Genomic DNA, 23,405 nt, shown 5'->3' with positions numbered 1-23,405 from the left:
GGAGTTTATCAGTACATTGTACTGCCCTAACATACAGCAACATTAACCTGGCCAAACATCCCCTTTAAGACTAAGGCCCCACGGGACGTTCCGCAGCAATAAAGCACTGCAGAAAAAAATGCGGTGGGAACGTATCGCAGTTCTTCCCGCAGTGTTTTAAACAGAAAATTTGTAGAGTTTTCCTTTGCGAACTTTCTGTTGCAATTATACCTATGGGGAAACTGCCGGCGTTTCTGTAGGTTTAATTGACATTAGAGATGAGCGAGTAGTATTCGATCGAGTAGGTATTCAATCGAATACTACGGTATTCGAAATACTCGTACTCGATCGACTACCACTCGCTATTCGAACGGAAAAGTTCGATGCAGAACCAGCATTGATTGGCCGAATGCTATACAGTCAGCCAATCAATACTGGTTCTTCTCCTACCTTTAGAAGTCTTCTCCGTGCAGCTTCCCCGCAGCGTCTTCCGGCTCTGAATTCACTCTGCCAGGCATCGGGCCTCGGCAGAGCCGACTGCGCATGCCCGCGCTATAAGAAAATGGCCGCTTTGACTGTAAGCGGCCATTTTCTTGTAGTGCGGGCATGCGTCCGTGGGGACGCTGCACGGAGAAGACTTCTCAGAGGATCCGACCCTTACTCGTGGACTTGGTAAGTGTAATTTGATCGAATGTTGCCTACCCCTGAAACGAGCATTTTCCCCCCATAGACTATAATAGGATTCAATATTTGATTACAGTAGTCGAATATTGAGCGGCTACTCGAAACGAATATCGAATATCGAACATTTTACTGTTCACTCATCTCTAATTGACATGCTGTGATTTCCACGCCGGTTTTGGAAATCACTGCATTTCGCTAGAATTCCATCCACTTTGTCTGTACTGTAAAACGCTGCGATTTTGATCCCGTGGGGCCCCGTCCTAAATCCATTTCAAGAAATCTTGACACAGAGTAACCTATTATCTGCTTATACTGTATCATGACGACACATTTCACATTGCTGCCGACAAGAGACTTCGGTGAGATAATATCCATTCTGTAATAGGTTGCAGCTATTAAAAGCATGAGGAAGTTCTACTAAGTTTATTGCATCATTTTAGTAGTCATGGTCTGCTTAACCCATTCACTAAGTGTATAGGAGGCTTGACAAGTATTGCAAGTATAATTGTAAGAGCAGGAAAGGGTTAGCAGGTAGTAATTGCATTATTGCAGCATCACCTGTGCCCCTGCCACTAGGGAGAGCTGCCTCGCGGGTGAACGTCCTGAGATTTAACTCTCTTACTACTAAAGGAAACCTATTTACTATATTATATCCTTTCCTATCTTTAAAAGCAACCTGGCAGGTCAATTTAGGACCAGTCCATAAGGACATGTGGGTGGTTTAGTTTCCATGTTGTACTGCAGTCTGCCAGCATTAAAAACAAAAATACTCGATATCTCTGCAATTTACCAGTTTAGCATTACAACAGGACTATTTTGGACACAAAACTACATTGGTCCGTAATGACCTGACAGTTACCCTTGAAATACATACATTTTCAATATTTAATAGAACCCTGTTGTACATTTCTATAATGGCTCCCATAGAGGTGCAGAGGATGACAGAGGTATCCAGTCTCCTCTACAATCTATTCTGAATGTGACAGCCAGGCTCATATATCATTGTAATTGCCCGTCACTGTACTAAATGCCTATTCACTATAGAATACAATATAACCTTATCACCCTCATCTACAAGGCTCTCCATATTGCTGCACCTCCCTACATTTCCTCCCTCATTTCTGTCTATCACCCAACCCCTTCATTTGACCCATAACCTAAGACTAACATCCTCTATTATCAGAACCTCCAAATCCCGTATCCAAAACTTCTCCCAAGTTGCACCACTTCTCTGGAATGCTCAACATGCCCCCATATTGGTTGTGCTTCCTCTAGTAGTAATACTTCTAATGTAGAAGAGAATACTTCTGAAATATAGTTTTTAAATGTATTTGCACACAGGATTGATTTTAGCTTATGTGCTGCCTGAGGCAAAAATTAAAATGGTGTTCTCCTCCATTGTTGGAATGATCCCTTAACTGTAAAACAATAAGCATCCTGTTCGATATTCCCACATATTCCGCAACTGATCAGCCACAGAACAATCAGTGCACAAGCCGTTCCATTGATTAGCCCCATTCATCTGAGGCTAAACAGAGAGTGAATGGGTGTGAACCGGAGGTCCAGCAAATAGAGAGGAATATGAGGCAAAATTCTTATTTAGTGCCCCCCCACAGGTATTAGTCCTCCCCTTACCTAAGTAGTAGTATTATTTATGTGGAGGCTATTACCTGGTAGGGCACTATAGCCTAAGTGCGGGAGACTGTAACTAGAGATGAATGAACAGTAAAATATTTGATATTCGATATTCGTTTCGAATAGCCCCTCAATATTCGACTATTTGAACGAATATCGAACCCCATTATAGTCTATGGGGAAAAAATGCTCATTTCAGGGGATCCCACTCTTCGACTCAGGAGAGTCACCAAGTCCACTATGACACCCCAAGAAATGATGCCAACACCCTGGAATGCAACTGGGACAGCAGGGGAAGTATGTCCGGGGGCTTCTAACATGCCCAACTCACTGCATTACATCGGGATCCCTGTCAGCTTGCGCTATGCGGGAGCTGACTTTTTCCCATAGGAATGCATTGAGCAGCGTTGATTGGCCGAATGCCATACAGAGTACAGCATTCGGCCAATCAACGCTGGTTCTGCCGGAGGCTCGTCTGTGAGGAGGTGGAGTCTAAGATCAGACCAGAATGGAGACTGCTGTGGACCGATCTCAGACTCCGCCTCCTCTGGCAGAACCAGCATTGATTGGGCGAATGCTGTACTCTGTATGGCATTCGGCCAATCAACGCTGGTCAATGCATTTCTATACCGAGATGTAGCAGTGCTGGCTGTGCACTCAGCTCACCAAAACCGAAGATGCTGCCGAGCTGAGAATATGGCCAGCCCTGCTGGACACTCAGCACTGCTGCATCAGAGATGTAGCAGAGCTGAGTGTTCGCTGAACCCTGCTGCACACTCAGCTGAGATGCAGCAGAGCTGAGTGTGCAGCAGGGTTCAGTGCATCTTTGATGCAGCAGAGCTGAGTGTGCAGCAGGGTTCAGCGCACACTCAGCTCTGCTGCATCTCTGATGCAGCAGAGCTGAGTGTGCAGCAGGGTTCAGCACATCTGTGATACAACAGAGCTGAGTGTGCAGCAGGGTTTAGCGGTTATCCGGTGTAGCAGTGGTTCTCTGGTGTAGCAGTGCTGGCCGTGCACTCATGTCGGCTGCATCTCTGTTGTAGTCGAGCTGAGCGCATGGCCAGCACTGCTACATCTCAGCATAGGAATGCATTGACCAGCGTTGATTGGCCGAATGCCATACAGAGTACAGCATTCGGCCAATCAATGCTGGTTCTGCCGGAGGAGGCGGAGTCTAAGATCGGTACACAGCAGTCTCCATTCTGGTCCGATATTAGACTCCACCTTCTCACAGACGAGCCTCGGGCAGAACCAGCTTCGATTGGCCGAATGCTGTACTCTATATGGCATTCGGCCAATCATCGCTGGTCAATGCATTCTTATGGGAAAAAGTCAGCTCCCGCATATCGCAATCTGACAGGGATCCCGACCAGATAGAGCCACAAAGAGTTCCCACCTAAATAAAGGTAATCCCTAGCTCACCCTGCCTGTACATCTATCCCTGTCTCACAGTCACATAATTCACAGTCTCATATGAACCGGATATTAAATCCACTATTCGTATAAATTGGAGGTCACCTGATTTCGGCAGCCAATTACTTTTTCCGATTTTTTTTCGATGCCTCCGTTGTTGTAGTTCCTGTCCCACCTCCCCTGCGCAGTTATTGGTGCAAAAAAAGTGCCAGGGAAGGTGGGAGGGGATACGAATTTTACTGCGTTTGCCTCGTGGTATTCCATTGGAATCGCATACCTCGAACGGCCAGATATTCGATCAACTATCTATTCGATCGAACAGTGTTCGTTCATCTGTAACTGTAACCTGTGGCCAGACAGATTACTGTTATAGTGCCCCCCATAGGTAATAGCCTCCCAACATAAGTAATGCTTTTACCTTTACTGCAATAGTGCCTTAATACTAAATCCCTCCCCCCTCATACTGTTCAGTCCACTGTGTATTAAATTGTACTTATACAGCAGTGATGTGGTGGGCGGTAGACTTACACTGCAGGTCCTGTGTCCTGGGACTAGTAATTTGCTGCAGTGGTCACATGGCTAGTGCAAGTCAATGCTGCAGCCCAGTAAACACACTTGCATGGAGAACCAGAGCATTGACACTGGGGCAGCAGTGAAATAAACAGGTAAGTAATCCTTCTTTACAATCTTCACCTCTTTTTTATGAAACCCCTTTAATGCCTTTATTACGTGTTCCAATGTTACAGGTAATAGCTAACAGATTTCTGGAGACGACATGTTGATCCCGTGATGTAATCTGAGTGTCAGCAAGAAATATTATCCCTAAATTGAGGAACACTGGCTTCTACCTCTGAGTCTTGGCTTACTCTGGATGACCATGGAAGATAATAGGCTTCATATATGTCTTTGTTCTAGGCCAGGGATAGGGAACCTCCAGCTCTTCAGCTGCTGTGAAACTACAACTCCCAACATGCTCCATTCACTTCCATGGGAGTTCCAAGATAAGCAGAGCAAGTATGCATGCTGGGAGTTGTAGTTTTGCAACAGCTGGAGAGCCGTACGTTCCCTACCCCTGTTCTAGGCAGACCTATCACACATTACGTAGAACACAAGGCTAATTCAGACAGGTGCACTTATGGTGCATGGGCTGTCTATGTGTATAGCAGTATACAGACCCATAGGGGTGCATGCTTCACACCACTATTTTTTCACACTGACCCATGATCCATGTAGCAAAATTACAACATGCACATTTTTAGTTTTGCAGATGACATATACTTGGGAGCAATTCTCCTTGATGGCCTCCCAATTCACGGACATGAGAATTGTACACACGTACAGAAAATTGTTGTTATGTGTAGTGTTCAGAGTTTGTCTACCATGCAGTAGTCATCTCCACTTTGGGGTTTTTGGTAAATTGTCCAAAAGTTTTACTGCATCCCTAGAGCAAAACAATAAAAGTTTCAATGTTGAACCATCGTGCTTTCATGGACTTGACACTGGACAACCTTGTCATCAAATTCTGGAGACTACATCACTTGATCAACAGGATATGCTGTACTTTTTGGGCACCAAATTCTGGATACTGTGTAAATGAGATGTCCACCCAATATATAGAACGATAAGCATGAGAAATGTTCTATTGTTGTCTCTTTTGGATTGCTTTACAGTGTGGAAGGGGATGTAACTACTTTGGCTAGACAGGTTGTCACAAGATCCTTCCCTATGCGTCTCTTGCACACGTCCATTTTGAGAACACATTGAGGGTTATTTATCATCGGTCTCCATTTTGGCCACACTTTTCACAGGTGCACTTTTTTTAGACTAGTTTACTAGGGTGCTAATTTATAATGTAGGCACAATTCTGTGTTAAATGTTGTGTGTCTATAAGTTTGTTTTTTTGGCCTTTTTTGCGCCATGTGTATTGTGAACCATTTTTGTGGCAAAAATGCAAAAGTGTTTGGAACACTTAAACATGTTCAAAGAAAGATCGGGGGCTTAACTTACAGTTTAGGCACCCAATGTGCCTTTCTTCAATTTCTTCTGCACCCTTGGAGACAGTCAACAGTCTTTTGCCAGGGATTTTGGTTCAGAGCAGACCGACGCTCTCCCGTACTCCTGCACTCCGCCAGCACTGACCCTGAGCTTTACTGGCACAAGTAGCCACATTCAACTGCCTCCGCTGCATCCCTCCGATGCTGGCACTGCCTTGGGGAGTGATACTACTCTCTCATGGAAAACTCTTTGTCTTCTCCTACTGTGCTTCATGGCCTGAAGGCATGTTGTCGCACCTTGTTTTTTTAGGGAAGGGGGGTGCGTGATTAAAAAAAAAAAAACTTCTGGTTTTGTCTGCAAACACTGCATTACAAAAACCTGAATGTGTGTCCTTACCCTTATAGGATGAATAATTATTAGTTTTAATGGCGTACCATTAAAAAAAAGAAAAAAAAAGTGTGCCAGTTCTTCCATTGGGTCAGCATGAGCCAGATTCATCAACAGGGTGACACTGTCTACCAATAAGTATTTTGACACCATGCAAATGAAGATATCTGCGGTCGTGATGTCGCGCCTTCCATCATGACATAGGAAACAGCATTGGCATTAGTGCATTGGCATAAGTTGCATTCAAGATGTCACAAAGTAAAGAGTTGTCCGATTTTGAGAAAGGGGTAATTGTGGGGTACCACAGAAATGGTCGATCCTTAAGGGACACATGCAAGCAAACTGAATTACCCAAAATCGACAGTGGCCTATGTGATTACAAAGTGGAAGGTGAACGGTGATTGTCGGAATGTGCCCCAAGTCGGCAGACCCCCAAAACTGGGAGGAACAGATCGACGAGTGCTGGTCAGAGAAACCTCACCCGACCAATGGCTCACATACAGTCCTATGAAAAAGTTTGGGCACCCCTATTAATTTTAATCATTTTTAGTTCTAAATATTTTGGTGTTTGCAGCAGCCATTTCAGTTTGATATATCTAATAACTGATGGACACAGTAATATTTCAGGATTGAAATGAGGTTTATTGTACTAACAGAAAATGTGCAATATGCATTAAACCAAAATTTGACCGGTGCAAAAGTATGGGCACCTCAACAGAAAAGTGACATTAATATTTAGTAGATCCTCCTTTTGCAGAGATAACAGCCTCTAGTCGCTTCCTGTAGCTTTTAATCAGTTCCTGGATCCTGGATGAAGGTATTTTGGACCATTCCTCTTTACAAAACAATTCAAGTTCAGTTAAATTTGATGGTCACCGAGCATGGGCAGCCCGCTCTCAAATGATCTGAAAACAAAGATTGTTCAACATAGTTGTTCATGGGCAGAATACAAAAAGTTGTCTCAGAGATTTAACCTGTCAGTTTCAACTGTGAGGAACATAGTAAGGAAATGGAAGACCACAGGGACAGTTCTTGTTAAGCCCAGAAGTGGCAGGCCAAGAAAAATATCAGAAAGGCAGAGAAGAAGAATGGTGAGAACAGTCAAGGACAATCCACCGACCACCTCCAAAGAGCGGCAGCATCATCTTGCTGCAGATGGTGTCACTGTGCATCAGTCAACAATACAGTGCACTTTGCACAAATAGAAGCTGTATGGGAGATTGATGAGAAAGAAGCTGTTTCTGCAACCACGCCACAAACAGAGCCCCCTTAGGTATGTAAAAGCACATTTGGACAAGCCTGTGGACTGTTGAAACAAAGATTGAGTTGTTTGGTCATACAAAAAGGCGTTATGCATTGCGTCCAAAAAAAAAACAGCATTCCAAGAAAAACACTTGCTACCCACTGTAAAATTTGGTGGAGGTTCCATCATGCTTTGGGGCTGTGTGGCCAATGCCGGCATCGGGAATCTTGTTAAAGTTGAGGGCCGCATGGATTCCACTCAGTATCAGCAGATTCTTGAGAATAATGTTCAAGAATCAGTAACAAAGTTGAAGTTATGCCGGGGATAGATATTTCAGCAAGACAATGATCCAAAACACTGCTCCAAATCGACTCAGGCATTCATGCAGAGGAACAATTACAATGTTCTGGAATGGCCATCCCAGTCCCCAGACCTGAATATCATTGAACATCTGTGGGATGATTTGAAGCGGGCTGTCCATGCTCGGCGACCATCTAACTTAACTGAACTTGAATTGTTTTGTAAAGAGGAATGGTCCAAAATACCTTCATCCAGGAACTGATTAAAAGCTACAGGAAGCGACTAGAGGCTGTTATCTTTGCAAAAGGAGGATCTACTAAATATTAATGTGACTTTTCTGTTGAGGTGCCCATACTTTTGCACCAGTCAAATTTTGGTTTAATGCATATTGCACATTTTTTGTTAGTACAATAAACCTCATTTCAATCCTGAAATATTACTGTGTCCATCAGTTATTAGATATATAAAACTGAAATGGCTGCTGCAAACACCAAAATATTTAGAACTAAAAATGATTCAGATTAATAGGGGTGCCCAAACTTTTTCATAGGACTGTACACCAGGAGTTTCACCAGGCATCCGGGAGTATTGTGTCCATCAATCCCATCCATAAGGAAGTATCTGCTGGGCTCTACCAACTATTCAATATGAAGAAATTGTGTTTTTCTGTTCTACCACAGAGGTCCAGATACTTATTGATAGACAGTGTATGTGATGTAGGAAAATATGGCCAATATGACCAGGCAGATTTTGGTGACACTTTTTCTAGTTGGATAAGTGTAGGCACTCATTCCTCAATACAATTATGTGAAAATTGGAGGCGACTTTAAAAAAAAAAGTTTTCTGGTGTAAATACATAAAAAATAAGATGTTGGGGTTGAGTGCAATATTTTTATGTATTTACACCAGAAAAGTCTGGCTAGAGCAGTAAAATATTATATGGCCTATGTGCTATTCATATAAGGTACATGCCAGAATTTTACAAAATTTTCTAGCTAATGAATTAACCACAAAGACAAAATAACTTTATCCAATATTTATTATGTCACAGTTATTAACATGGTGTATCCATAATGCTGATGCTTTCTAGGTTACACTTTGACAATCGCTGCCTGCGGGATTTATCATATTAACGCCTGGACATTATTTATTTTCCCTTTTTTCTCAGCTGTTCTTCAAAGAAGTCATTGCATGCCACGGTCAGGGCGGCCACCAGTACGACAAATTCATTGAAATCAACTTCGTTGTCTTTATTGGAGTCCAGATCGTTCATGATCTTGTCGACCAACTGTGGATCTTTTTGGCACTAAAAAAAAAAATGTAAAAACAAATATATATATATATATATATATATATATATATAACACAAGTGACTGAGTTACAGTATAATGTACTTGATGTGAGCACCCAAAAGTGTCGGACTGAGGTTCCTAGGGCCCATTCTATATGTGATTCTCTAGTACTCTAGTACCCTGTATATAGTGTTTGGACCTCAGTCTTTCTGTTAAAAGCTCCTATGCCCTTATACAAGTATAAATATAAATATCATTGGAGTGTTTTTCACTTATACATGAGATAGGTAACAAATGCAAGATCGATTTCGGTCTGACTGCTTTGCCCCCACCTATCAGTAGAATTGGTTCTGCTGGACACTAATATAACAAGTTCATGTCTAGGAGAAGCTCAATGAGTCGAGTACGTACCATACAGCTCTATGGCACTCACCAAAACACCACTACACTGTTTCTATCAGTGCCATTGATGGTTAGGGCCCCCCATTTTGGCAATTATTGAGGTTCCAGTTGTCGGACACCCACTAATTTAGAACTTATCACATATCCAGTGAAATAAGTAATATCAGGCTGGAATGCCTTAGCATTTTAGAAACAAAGACGGGGCCAGAACTCCAATTTTATCCCATATTTATCCAATATTATACATTGCATCTCAGCAAAATCTACAAAAATTAATGAGGTTCTAAGTATACTTTGATCAAGGTCTACAAGCCCACTGGCCACTTTTGGGGGTTTAGTCTGCTGCGTCACTCCCTTTGTGGCCACTGCACTGTGGTGGTGGCAGTCACCCAGAGGCACTTCACCCAGTAGCGTAGGTCGCAATGAAGTGGCTAGTGGGCTTATGTACCTTCATCAAAATGTATACTATGAAGCTCTAGTTAATTTTTGTTAATTTTGCTGACATAGATAAATGTATAATATTAGGGTGTAGCGCATGTCTTTTTTCCATCTACTTAACAATTAAAATTCTGGCCACCTGAAGCCTCCAATTGGGGGTTCTATATAGAGGATGACGGCACGCTGCTTCTACGTTGACCAAAAAGACTTAAAAAATGTAAAGTACCATAAGCAGCCATGCCCCCAGTGGTGACTGGACATAGTCAAGAATCAGGATTTAATAACTTTCCAAAATTTTGTTAACTTTTCCAAAATTGATCTATCCTTAGGTTTGGCCATCAATTTCAGATTGGTGAGGGCATGACTTACCACAGGGAATTAGGCATTTTAAGGGGGCATCTACCATCGCACCATACATTCACTGAAATGGGACAAAGTCACAGTAGCCAGCACAACAGCTATTAAATGCATAGCAGAAAATGTAGAGAACAATGTAACAATAAAAACATTGCATTGCTTGTCTAGTGCTGCTTTCCCTTCATACAGCTGATCGGCAGGGATTCCAAGACTTGGGCCATCAAGCATGACTGGACATCTTTAGGGTCCATTCACACGGAGGAAAATGGTGAGGAATTTGGTGCGGAATTTGAGCACTGAGAAAAAAAACCTCCCTTTGGCTAAGGCCCCCCTGGGCGTAAACGCAGCGCTAAAGTGCTGCGGAAAGAACCGCGGCGTGAACACACTGCGGTCCTTTCCGCAGCACTTTCAACAGAAAGTTCACAGAGTTTTCCTCTGCGGACTTTCTCTTAACATTATATCTACGGGAACGCCGCCGGCGTTTCCGTAGATATAATTGACATGCTGCGATTTGCAGAGCTGGAAACGGCTTTGCAAATTGCGGCGTATCCGCACTGCAATCTTTTCCGCAAAGTGGGGATGGGATTCGCATGAATCCCATCCACTGTGTCTGCACTGTACAACGCCACGATTTTTCCCGCAGCGTCTCCACTGCAGGCAAATTGCTGCATTTACATCCCGTGGGGCCCCAGCCTTTGACTTCAATGGGTTCCTTTTTCTACAAGGAACCCATTGGAGTCAATGGGAGGTTTTTTTTAAGCGCTGAAATTCCACACCAAATTCCTCACCATTCTCCTCTGTGTGAATGGACCCTTACTGTCTATATTGCAAAAATTGAAAACCCCGCCCAAACCACTGCAATAAATTGACATGCTGAGATGGATGGTATTATATAAATCACAGCTTTGTTAGCTGAGGCTAAGGCCCCACGGGACGATCTGTAACACTAATGCGCTGTAGGAAAAGCTGCGGCAGGAACGCATTGTGGTTCTTCCTGCAGCGCTTTAAACAGAAAGTTCGCTAAGTTTTCCTCTGTGGACTTTCTGTTACAATTATATCTACGGGAAAGCTGCCGGTTTTGGAAATCGCAGTGTGTCCACGCTTGAATCCACATGAATCCCATCCACTTTGCAGTTACTGTATAACACTGTATTTTTTCCTGCAGCGGAAAATCGCAGTGTTTCCGGCCCGTGGGGCCCCGGCCTAACATTATGCATACCTCCCAACTTTCAAAGGACAGAAACAGGGACAAATTGTGCAGTGCGGTATGTGCGCTATGACAAATTTAGCTCCACCCACTTCTAAACTTATTATGTGCATTTCTATTTCTGCTCCTCACACAGTATAATGCTCCTACAGTCACCCTAATCTTATTAAGAACACTAAACTGGGGAAAACTAGAGGGGAACATTAATCTGGGGGCAGCTGGAGGGGGACATTAAACAGGGGCATTAATGTCCCCCTCCAGCTGCCCCCAGTTTAATGTCCTCTTCTTGTTTCTCCCCCTTATATTGTCCTCCTCCAGCTACCCCCCAGTTTAATGTCCACCTCCAGTTGCTCCTGGTTTAGTGCCCCCTCCATCTGCCCCAAAAGTTTAATGTCCTCCTCATATGCCCTCCCAGTTTAATGCCCCCTTCATATGCCTCCCCCCCAGTTTGTCCCACCTCCATCAGGCCCGGTTCACATCTACGTTCAGTATACCGTTCAGGGAGTCCACATGGGGACCACCCCGAACGGAATACTGAACACATTGACAAGCGGTGAGCTCATTATCTACTGTGCGGAAAAGACACGGACCTCATTATAGTCTATGGAGTCCATGTGCTTTCATTGCTCACCACTTGACAATGTGTTCGGTATTCCGTTTGGGGGTTCCCATGCAGACTCCCCGATCGGAATGCCGAACGCAGATGTGAACCGGGCCTGAGTTGGACCTGAGACATACCTCCTGCCGACCGAGACTGCGAGACAGGACCTGGAATCCAGGACTCTCTTGCTGAATCCAGGACGGTTGGGAGGTATGCAGTATGTGCCAGGGTGGCAGAGATATTGGTGCCATTAGTTTCGGTCACTCCGATGCTTCAGATCACTCCACTGTCAGAAGGACAGGCCTTGCAGCCTTGCATCATTGCACTCTTTAAAGGGGCTCTATCATTGGGAGAAGTCATTTTTAGCTAAGCACATCCTTGCATAGGCTTTAGAAAGGCTATTCCACAGGTACCTTTTGTATGTAAATTGCCTCAGTAGTTTTTGAATAAGTCCATTTTTATTCATGTGCTAATTAGCCTTCTCCGTGCACCGGAAGTGTCTGTGATCACACTCTGCTCTTCTCTATGTGTGTGAGAACAGAGAGGCTGCTGTGCCGCTGGCTCATCTCTCTGCTCTAGAGAATAGCAAAGTGTGATCACAAACACTTCCAGTGCATGGTGAAGGCTAATTAGCACATGAATAAAAATGGACTTATTCAAAAACTACTGAGGTGATTTACATACAAAAGGTAGGTGTGGAATAGACTTTCTAAAGGCTATGCAAATATGTGCTTAGCTAAAAATGACTTTTCCCAACGATAGAGCCCCTTTAATAAACTAGTATTGTCAGGGAAAGATTTTCTCACAGGCCAGCTATGATGCTAGGCTATAAGGTCCGCCTTTCTGACAGTGGAGGGATATCGGTACCGAAACTAAGGGCACTGATATCCATGGGACCCGGTACATACTGGCAAAGTGGACAGTGCTCTGAATTTAGTGTATTCAGTATATAATACTGCTATGAAAGATATGCGCTGTGGACACACTTCAATTTCCAAAATCGTTGTATTTGAAATCACATGTCCATTATTTCTATGGAAACACTGGCGGTTTCCCTGTTGGTATAATGAAAACAGAAAGTCCACAGAGGAAATGTCTGTGGACTTTCTGTGAAAAGCGCTGCGCGAAAAGTTGCAATGGGCTGCAATGCCAGTTCTGTTAGCAGCGTTTTTTTGTGGGATGGTACATGGGACCTCAACCTAAATCCAATCTACTACACTTGTAATTTACTTTGCAGCAGGATAGACACTGGCAATGCCAAAACAGCAAATCCAATGCAAAATAACCCCATTTGTCCCTGGTCTTAGGGTCAATTTAGACAGTGATGTTCTCTCTGGGGAACACAGCCACATGTCTTAGGTTGCCCATAGCTCAGCTGAACTGAACTCATTGTATAGTGCTGTAAGATGAGGATCATAGTGTATGATGCTGTGAGTTTTAGCCCATCAGCTGGTTTATTGTCCCATACCTCAATGATACTACAAGTAAAAGACAGTAAAGCCGCAGTTTGGCTGGAAGTTGCTACACTATAGATATAATACAGTGAGTTTGGTTTGACCAAGTAATCCAAGAACAGTGGGACACAGCCATCTGAATTGGCCCTTATATCATATAGACTGGTGCAATAAATTCACCTATGAAAGCCTTAATGCTTGGGGTATACATGGAAAATATTACCCACAGTAAACAGAAATCCAATAAATGTGCGTGTGAAGACTATAGAAGCCTATGGTGCTATAGCCCGGCTTCTGGTGAGCTGCAGGGACTCCAGGTGTTGTGTCTGTAATACAGGTGCAAACCAGTCACCATGTTACAGCCATCTGAGAGCGTACAATAAAAAAATGATCTAGGAAAGCTACTATTACTATTTCTGTTCCGCACTAGCTGTCCTTTATTTCCAAAACATAATACTATGGCTAAAAGGCAATTAATTTGTGGTGCAAATCAATTCACGTCAATGCTTAGTAATGAATGAGCCGCTAGTGAGAATGACTCATGAGTAAATGTTGTCAGAAAACATGAGCCCTGCTCAATGAGTAATGGAAAGTTCTATTCACAGATCAATAGCTAAGTTATTGTTCCGTACAATAGATACAAATAAACGCTACAAGCAAGGTATTGCAGATCTTAGTTACATATACTATGCTGAATGCGCTATGGGAATAATTGTTCTGCTGCAAGATATAGTAATTGACATCTTTATATCTCAAGAGGCTCTGAAGCAGCTGAGGATGTACATATGGTGCAGACCTGGCCCGAGGAAATGTTTGTCAGCGCTGATATAAAGTGTATTCAAACCTTCATTGCATTGCATATGAGACAAGGATTGAAGCCGAAGGAATTTGCATGCGGTGACTGTGTCGTCTTAGGTGACAGCGGTGCAAATGAAAATAAACAGCACTATGCAAAGTGTGTCGTGCAAGGATAAACCTGCTACACTGTACTGCACATAGCCTGCACCTCCTCAACCCAAAAACCCACATGCAAATTGTAATATTAAAGAATATTGAAATAAAGTGATCTAATCCACCAAGATTTTTCCCTTTCAAATACTGGATTTTACAGCTTTTTCAGCTTTAGGGTTCCCCTTCAAATATACCACTTTGACCAAACTGACCAAATATTAATACAGACATTGTAAGGTAAAAGGATTGTCCAGTTTCAGCCAATACTTTATATATAATAATAATAATGAAAATTTCTACAATTCTCCAATATACTTTCTGTATCAATCCCTCCTAGTTGTCTAGATCTCTGCTTACTGTCATCCATTGTTTACATACAGTGGATAAAAATCAGTCTATAGTCATGTGATGGACAGTCCGTGGTCATGTGATGGACAGTCCGTGGTCATGTGATGGACACACAGGTGCACAGCCCGTTTCAAGACAACGATATGAGTACTGTGCTATGACTGTAACGAGCCATAAACATGTACTGTATGTCCATCACATGCCCACGGACTGTATATCACATGACCATGGACTGTCCATCACATGACCACGGATTGTACATCACATGACCATGGACTGATTTTTATCCACTGGAAGTAAACAATGGATGACAGCAAGCAGAGATCTAGAAAGCTGTGAGGAATTGATATATTGGACAATTGTACAACTTTTTATTATACAAATAATATTTGTTTGTTGAAACTGGACAATCCCTTTAATATTAATGAAATCAAAGTAAATCTTCAATTCGTGGTGCAGTAAGGCTGGGTTCACACTATCGCCGCTGTCTGCCCCAGGGTTTCCATCGTAAACCCCGGGGAAACTGGATAGGGGACAGCTTGCCAGCGGTCAGCTTTAAGGCTGTGTTCCTACGGAGTAATGTGCCGCTCATTTAGACATGTAAACACGTGTTAGAATGAGGCACTTCAAAACAGATCCCATTGATTTCAATGGGTGCCGGCATACGCGCGCTACACATTGAAATCAATGGGAGGCTTAATAACCCATTGATTTCAATGTGTAGCGCGCGTAAGTCGGCACCCATTGAAGTCAGTGGTATCTGTTTTGAAGCACCTCGCTCTGACGCGTGTTTATGTGTCTAAATGAGCAGCGTGTTACTCTGTGGCAACGGAGCCTAAAACCCATTCACTTACATGGGTTTTAAAGGTGACCGCTGGTGTCTGTATGTGACCTCTCCGCCTGGAAGAATTTTTTTTTTTTTTTTTGCACGGACATAAAATTGAACATGCAAAACTTTGCGTCCATGCGGAAAAAAAAAAAAAAAAAAAAAAAGGAATCCAGGCAGAGAGGCTGCAGAAGGACACCGGTGGTCACCTTTAAAAACCCTTGCAAATGAATGGATTTTAAAGCTGACCGCCGACAAGCCGTCTCCTGTCCAGTTTCCTCGGGGTTTACGACGGAAATCCCAGGGCGGACAGCGGCAGTAGTGTGAACACCGTTTAAAATATATACCAAGACAATAGTAGTGGGGGTAGCCATTGAAGGCTCATTCACATCTGCGTCCGGGTCTCCATTCTGCAGGTTTCCGTTTCCTGCACAAAACAGGGCAGGAGATGGAAACCTGCCGGCATCTTTCAAACCCATTCATTTGAATGGGTTTGAAAAGTGTTCAGCCGTGAGCGCCGGTGAGCGTTTTATGCTCTCCGCAGCAAAACCATTTTTTTTTTTTTAACGGACACAGAGTCGGACATGCAATACTCTGTGTTTGGTTTAAAAAAAACGGTTTCGCTGCGCAGAGCATAAAACACTCACTCAGCATGACAGGTTTCAGTCTTCTGCATGCAGAAGACGGAAACCTGATAACGGAGACCAGACGCTGGTGTGAACCCAGCATTACTTATACATATTTTACACACATCCAAAAGAAGGAGCAGCAGTACAACAATCTGGAGAGCTTCTGCTTCTTTTATCTATTTGTGGCTGTTTATGTGAAAAGGGCCCACACTGTCGATATGGAGTTCTTGGTATCATTGTAACGGTTATGGTGTAACATTGTCCGAAACAGCAAAAAATGTTTTATTGAAAGCACAATTGACATATTTTTAAATAAAATTTTTGCATAAAACAAAATTGTGATTTTTTTACTCAAATATGTTTTGGACTATTTTCTCTATAATTAGTATCGACGATCTGGGCCCTTTTCACGTAAACAGCCACATTTGTCTGTTTGTGTTATAGCATCCCCTGTCCACTACAACAATGATCTCCAATCTGTATTTCTCCAGCTGTGATGATACTACAGGTCCCAGCATGCCCTGACAACCTGCAGCACCATAGCCAGAGAGCCACAAGTTGCAAGTTATACTATGGCAAATAGAGTTAACATCTGAGTTTGCTGGGAAAACTGCAAATACAATTAGACTTTTCATTTACATAAATGGCTGATTTGTTGCAAAAAAAATTCCATTCCATACATCTAAACCTCACCTAGACTTATGGGACGAATATCGGCCACTTGTGAACATAACATTGAAAGGACTGGTTTGCACCTGAATAGATATGGTGAGCCCTTGCATTTTATAAAGACTATGCAAATATACAGTATACATTAAGCTCATGTACTACTGTATAACATTCCAGCCATTCTTCAACCACTCAGGACTATACATGGCATATTTGTGTGATGACCATTGGAGTAAATATCCATAGATAAAGCTAATGGTATGCCAGCAATGTCTCTGGTGAGATCACCACTGTTGCGGCACCAGATGTGATATGCTATTGTCATTATAGGACAGGGGTAGGGAACCTTTGACAATCCATCTGTTGTAAAACTACAACTCCCAGCATGCATACTTGCTCTGCTGTTCTTGGAACTCCCATGAAAGTGAATGGAGCAGGTTGGGAGTTGTAGTTTCACAGCAGCTGGAGAGCCGAATATTGCTGACCCCTGTTATAGGAGGTTTCCCCTGATATATATTGTGTCAAAATCAGTTTCATGCCCTAATATTATGGGCTATCTCAGTAAAATTACATCTTGTCCATATAGGCAGATACTATAAATAATTCTTAGACTATCCTTATACACTTGTGCCATTCACATACTGTAACTTAGCCTATGTTCACACCTTCATCAAATACTCTATTAGATTCTGTATGTGAACAGAGCCTAAGATCAGCGTTCTTGTGGCAAAACATTTGCCCCTTTAATACACTTATACAGAATTAAGTATTGTCTTGAATACTTACAGCAAGGAAGTCGGTCAGCTCACTCTGCAAGAGTTGCTTCAGTTCTCCTTTGTTCAGCTTGTACTTGTCACCTTCTTTACCGGAATAATGGTGAAAGATCCGGATCATGGTATCCATGGCACCTTCCAGCTGGGTAGGCATGATGAAGATGAGCGTCTGGAAGGGGTTAAAAAGAAATGATTAAGGACTTAAGGGTTAACCTTGGTTTCTTCACATTGAAAAGATTCTTCTACTGACCAATAAACGTTGGAAAAGTAATAGAAATGATCAGGAAATACATAAAAACAAGGCGCCAGGTATTAAATGCTGCTCCACCTGCGGAGAATTTCAGAAGCTTTCAATAGGTGCAATAGAAGAGCAGAGTAAAAAAGCAGAGAGCAATCCTCATACCTGGGTATCTGCAGCAAGATAAAGATGGAAAGAAGATGAACAGGTAAAGAATCGTCCGTCGCTGGCTTATTTATACATAACATCCTGCTATCCGCAGGTATTCCCAAAATGTAAAATCTCCTAGATCACCAATGAGGACAGGTGAGTAGCCTGCGTCAGTCATCACCAAGCACTGATTGGTTGTCGGCATAGAGAGCTTTCATCACCTGAATATTTGTATACCGTGCGTAGCCAGCATACCTATGACTGCTCGTAGTGCCGGGCGGGGAGGAGTCTGTACATCTGCTCATTAAAGCACATAGGAAGTTATGGCAATTAGTTGCTAGGAAGCTCGGGTAGAGGAAAAAGTCCAAAAATAAACCCGAGGAAGAAGGGAATACATTGTTATTGCTTAAATGATGGTGCTTTCCTCCAGGGAGGGCTCATGTAGAGGGAGGAGGTGCACATACAGAATCATCTATCATTGTACTTTTCTTGTAAAACATTGAACAATACTGCAAAGAAAACTTTTATAGGTTTTTTTTTTTGTAAAATATTAATTTGTTCATCTCATTATGTACTATAATACATATAATATGGACTATGTAGTATGTAATATGTATAAATTCTGTATGTATATAGTATGTAGTCGAAAGACGACCCAGATAATTATGTACTCTGTACAGGAAACAATGATTAAACCTAAGAGTAGTGATTTCCCTATATAATGGCGAGGAAAACAAAGGCAAACATTCTAAAATGGAAACTATCATCATGAAAATGATGTCTAATCTGCAGGCAGCATGTTATACACAGGGAGAAGCTGAGCACATTGATATATAGCCTTGTGGGAAAAGATTCAATCAGTTGTCATTGAAGGGTGCAATGTGGGGCATCTCTGGTGCAATGTGGGGCATCTCTGGTGCAATGTGGCGCATATCTGGTGCAATGTGGGGCATCTCTGGTGCAATGTGGGGCATCTCTGGTGAAATGTGGCGCATCTCTGGTGCAATGTGGGGCATCTCTGCTGCAATGTGGAGCATCTCTGGTGCAATGTGGCGCATCTCTGGTGCAATGTGGGGCATCTCTGGTGCAATGTGGAGCATCTCTGGTGCAATGTGGAGCATCTCTGGTGCAATGTGGGACATCTCTGGTGCAATGTGGGGCATCTCTGGTGCAATGTGGGGCATCTCTGGTGCAATGTGGGGCATCTCTGGTGCAATGTGGCGCATCTCTGGTCCAATGTGGCGCATCTCTGGTGCAATGTGGGGCATCTCTGGTGCAATGTGGAGCATCTCTGGTGCAATGTGGAGCATCTCTGGTGCAATGTGGGGCATCTCTGGTACAATGTGGGGCATCTCTGGTGCAATGTGGGGCATCTCTGGTGCAATGTGGAGCATCTCTGGTGCAATGTGGGGCATCTCTGGTGCAATGTGGGGCATCTCTGGTGCAATGTGGGGCATCTCTGGTGCAATGTGGCGCATCTCTGGTCCAATGTGGCGCATCTCTGGTGCAATGTGGGGCATCTCTGGTGCAATGTGGGGCATCTCTGGTGCAATGTGGCGCATCTAGTTTGGGCTTAAATGTTCCGACATTCTAGACATCGCTTATTGCAGTCAATGTACCCCAGAGGATTCCATTAGAAACATGTCGGGCGGTTGTGTGAACAATTTTAATTACCGATGAGCATCACAATGGGTCAATATATGGAATTAATAAGATTTCTGTCAAATACATGATCGATCAAGATCACTACTATAGTAGATGGATGAGGTAGATTGCAGGAAATGATGCAATCAATACCAATGTACAGTATTTAGCTTCACTTTGTTATAGGAGGTAAATCCAATGTGGCTTTAATTGCAGATCACTACCAGTATTAAGGGTACTATGTATTCGGAGTGTAAGAACAGGACATATTCATTCACACCTAACACCAAGGGCACCCTGAAACGCTGTGACATGGGAGAGTAGTAGCAGGGAGTGCCCTGGAAACCCTTCTTCAGTCCAGGCTCTTTCTATGCTTTGGAGTCCAGTAGGCGGTTCTGCTTAGTGACTGACAGCTAGCTGTGTAAAATCATAGAAAACAGGCTGTCAGTAACTGAATAGAACCGCCCACTGGACTCCTAAGCATAGAAAGAGTAAGGATGTCAATAAAGACAAGTTATATAATATTGAATCTTTTCCCTAACCTAGCATTGGAACATTGGTTTACTGAACAAAACTATCCTTTTAACTTTTTTTTATACAGATTGCATTTAAAATGGATCCCCAGGTGGTTGCCGCATGTGACACAGTCTTGGATACTGAATATGCTCTTTTGCAAATTTACTAATCCTGCCTAAGATTTAGACTAGACAGTTTAAAATGCTCCAGATTTATCACAGTGGCTGATGCTGGATGAGAAATCTGCTGCTTCTTTATGTCTCTAATCTAAGGGGATCTATAACATGAGGGTCATTTTTGATGTCACTCTTTTGCCTGAGTGGTGCAATTTGTGAACATTGTTTGGTGACTTTGTTGCATATATAACTAAAAAAAAACTTTTTAAATTTATTGTAAATTCTGAGAGCAGGAGCTTATAAACGGGAATGAGCACATACTCACGTTATATATAATATAATACAAAAATAAAAAGCTTTAAATCACCCCTGTCCCCATTATACACGAAAAACTAGCTTAAAAGGAATGAATTCCATTCACTTTTCAGACTATAAAATTCCACGTTTTTTTGCAGCGGCCTTTCTGCTGCGGCCAAACTACGACATTTACGCCATGTAGGGCCACACTTCATAAAAAATGTCTCCTGCCAGTGACTACAGTAGGTAATATATTCTCCCCAAGCTGATGTAGAACCTTTTAAATGGTTCTATAGAATTTTTTCCCAATGCTTTTATGAGTGACGTGACCCACCGAACACCCGTCCAATTTTTTAAACATTTATAGTATATCTGGTAGTAGTTTGTCAATGTTGGCAGTGTACTGGTAATCCGCGACATCAATGTGAACTGTATACTGCTCCAGAGCTGCATCAGATATTACATAACCTGTCTACTATGGAAACTTGGTAATCCTTCATGGCCAAGGGTTAATGCATAGACTGGTTGTAACATGATGAGCTGATCGTGGATTAATTCCCTTTGTAATAATCAAGGCGAAATCGCTTTATCCCCAAGTGATTCTGTTACTAAAAAAGAAGCGCCCAGGGAGTATCCAAGTAAAAACAGAATATTCCTGTACAGATTTAGACTCAGTCGTAATCTATTATAGCACATATCACAAGGCTGGACATGGCCATATGGTTTACAATATGCTGCAATACTTTGACTTTGTTTCACTTTATTTTTTTTATTTTTTTTTTAGAGACCCCCTTTATTTAGTGTGCCAGATATAGTTCACTGTTATAAGGAAAATCCTTGATATGTGAAACCTAAAGTGGTACAAGGCACAAACTGGATTCTCACCATCCATGCATTAATAAATGTGGCCCATTATGATATATATATATATATATGTATACTAGCCTCTGCCAGCAACTCCATATGCGGGTTGTTGGAGTGTTTTGGCAGATCTCAAGCTGGCCTGTCGCTGAATTAGTTCCTGGCGCTTTGCCCGTGATTGTCCTGGCATCGTAGCCGCTCACTGGGAAGCCATATAATGATCATGTTGTTGGTGTTGATGATCCGCATGCTCCAGCATTTCGGTAGCTCTGAAGTTGGTCTGGCACTGAAGTTGTTCTTCGCACCGTGTCTGTAATTGTTCTGGCATCTCAGCACCTCTCTGGGACGCCATATAATGCATGTGTTGTTGTCGCCGATGATCCCCGTCAGCTCCGCTTGAGGAAAAATCTGTGACTTCTGGCTACCTTCATAGCGCTCATTGTTTGCGACAAATTAGATTTTCTTTTTCCCGGCATGTTTAAAATTGACAAACTGCCAATTTGGATTAAAGGTGATTGCCCATGTTAGTGTGTCAGCACTGGCGCAGATAATATGCAAATGTATATACACACTGAGGGTCAGTGTGTGTTTACACAGAGAGATAACAGCCCTGGGGCCTGAGATACAGCTACTCCAAGTGCAGTGTAATAGAGCATGTGAACATAAATTCATAAGTCATAAAGCCATGTAATTTACAGGGATAAACAGTAGCCTATGTGTTAATCCAGGTTACAAACTATCTATGTGCCAAATTTCATTCAAATCCATTCAGCCGTTTTTGCGTAATTGAGGAACAAATATCCAAACACACAAACGTTCACATTTATAATATTAGTAGGATATACAGTATATATATAATTTTTTTTTCTTATTTTATTTTGACAGGTTTTGACCTCATGTTTTCTGTGCCTGTAAAAGAAGAAAAGGACTGTGAGAGTGCAGGGTCCCCACTTATGATATGAGCTGTAGTGTCCCTGTCCTGTTCTTCCTATCATAGTATATGCTTATGGCAAAATACAGCTTGTGAGCAATTATTTGCTGAAGCATTTGCAGCCCTGTCCATTTGATCTTCCTTACTGTAAAAAATACAATATACTGTATATTATAAAAATTGTTTATTACCCACAAGTCACATATTATATACATATATTTGGCATACTTAATATTAAATAGGGGGTTACCACTATCAGCACCCCAATGATCAACTATTCCTCAATCGGGCATTTTCCACAATCCAATATCTAAAACCATAGAACCATAGGTTATAGCGCTCTGGATATTTTGTATCGTTCCCTCAGCCCATGCATGGTGCAATGGGGCTAGGCAATGGCGGACCTACCATTAGGGTAGGCAATTGCTGCAACGCTCGTGGAAGGAGCAATCCCAGCAGATCTCTGTTACATCACTTTGATCTCTTTTGATACCCGGAATTCCATCGTAAATCCTTCCTCTCTGCTCTATTTACTAAGATTTATGGTACATTCTACAGTATATAGTCATATAAGGGGACTGCAGAGAAAAATCTAGACACTGTAGGCAGAGGTAAGAGCACAATTGTTGTCATTGTTTTAGTTTCTATTCTTGACATACATTTGCTTAAAAATATCAATCGACAATAGATTATTTGTACAGCCATTGCCTTTCTTTACCCTTTTTTCTTTTGCTATGGGGGCCCCATGATTTCTGCAGCCAGGACTCTCTGGCTGATACCTGGTACAGAAGGCTGTAACGTATCACACTTCCTAGCCATACAGTGTCATACATCGTCTATAGGCTCTCCATATAGTGTAACATTAACAAAAATTGCATTTATTGGCTAATGCATTAAAAACAGCAACAAATATGGCCCAAAAAGTCTTGTGCAAATCAGGCTTTAGTATCATTATTATTATTACACCTTAGCTTTTTCACGCCATTTCGGCTTGTGCTTCCCGGGGCTACTATTAGTACGGATGAAAGAACAATGGTTTCTGAATGATCCGGTGTTACAGACGGTTGCT

General features: G+C 42.5%; 1 protein-coding gene across 1 annotated transcript; it reads right to left on the bottom strand.

Annotated features, from left to right (window-relative positions):
• Window positions 1-8,666: 8,666 nt before the first annotated feature.
• S100Z (S100 calcium binding protein Z) lies at window positions 8,667-18,071 on the bottom strand. Its single transcript, XM_075270819.1, has 3 exons — window positions 17,987-18,071; window positions 17,597-17,752; window positions 8,667-8,942 (listed from the first exon to the last, which is right to left on the bottom strand). Exons 2-3 carry the CDS (start codon window positions 17,735-17,737, stop codon window positions 8,784-8,786), a joined length of 300 nt encoding a protein of 99 aa, XP_075126920.1. The 5' UTR covers window positions 17,738-17,752; window positions 17,987-18,071; the 3' UTR covers window positions 8,667-8,783.
• Between the last annotated feature and the right edge of the window lie 5,334 nt (window positions 18,072-23,405).

Source organism: Leptodactylus fuscus, chromosome 1, assembly GCF_031893055.1.
Source record: "Leptodactylus fuscus isolate aLepFus1 chromosome 1, aLepFus1.hap2, whole genome shotgun sequence".
Taxonomy (NCBI): Eukaryota; Metazoa; Chordata; class Amphibia; order Anura; family Leptodactylidae; genus Leptodactylus; species Leptodactylus fuscus.
Note: the sequence above shows the minus strand (reverse complement) of the source record. Positions and strands in the feature narration are given on the sequence as shown.

Bases quoted from the DNA above. Each gene is read 5' to 3' on its own strand.
- S100Z (XM_075270819.1), bottom strand. From the start codon at position 17,737: ATGCCTACCCAGCTGGAAGGTGCCATGGATACCATGATCCGGATCTTT. The intron at 8,943-17,596 runs GTAAGTATTCAA...TTTTTTTTTTAG, and splicing joins AGCTGACCGACTTCCTTGCT to TGCCAAAAAGATCCACAGTT.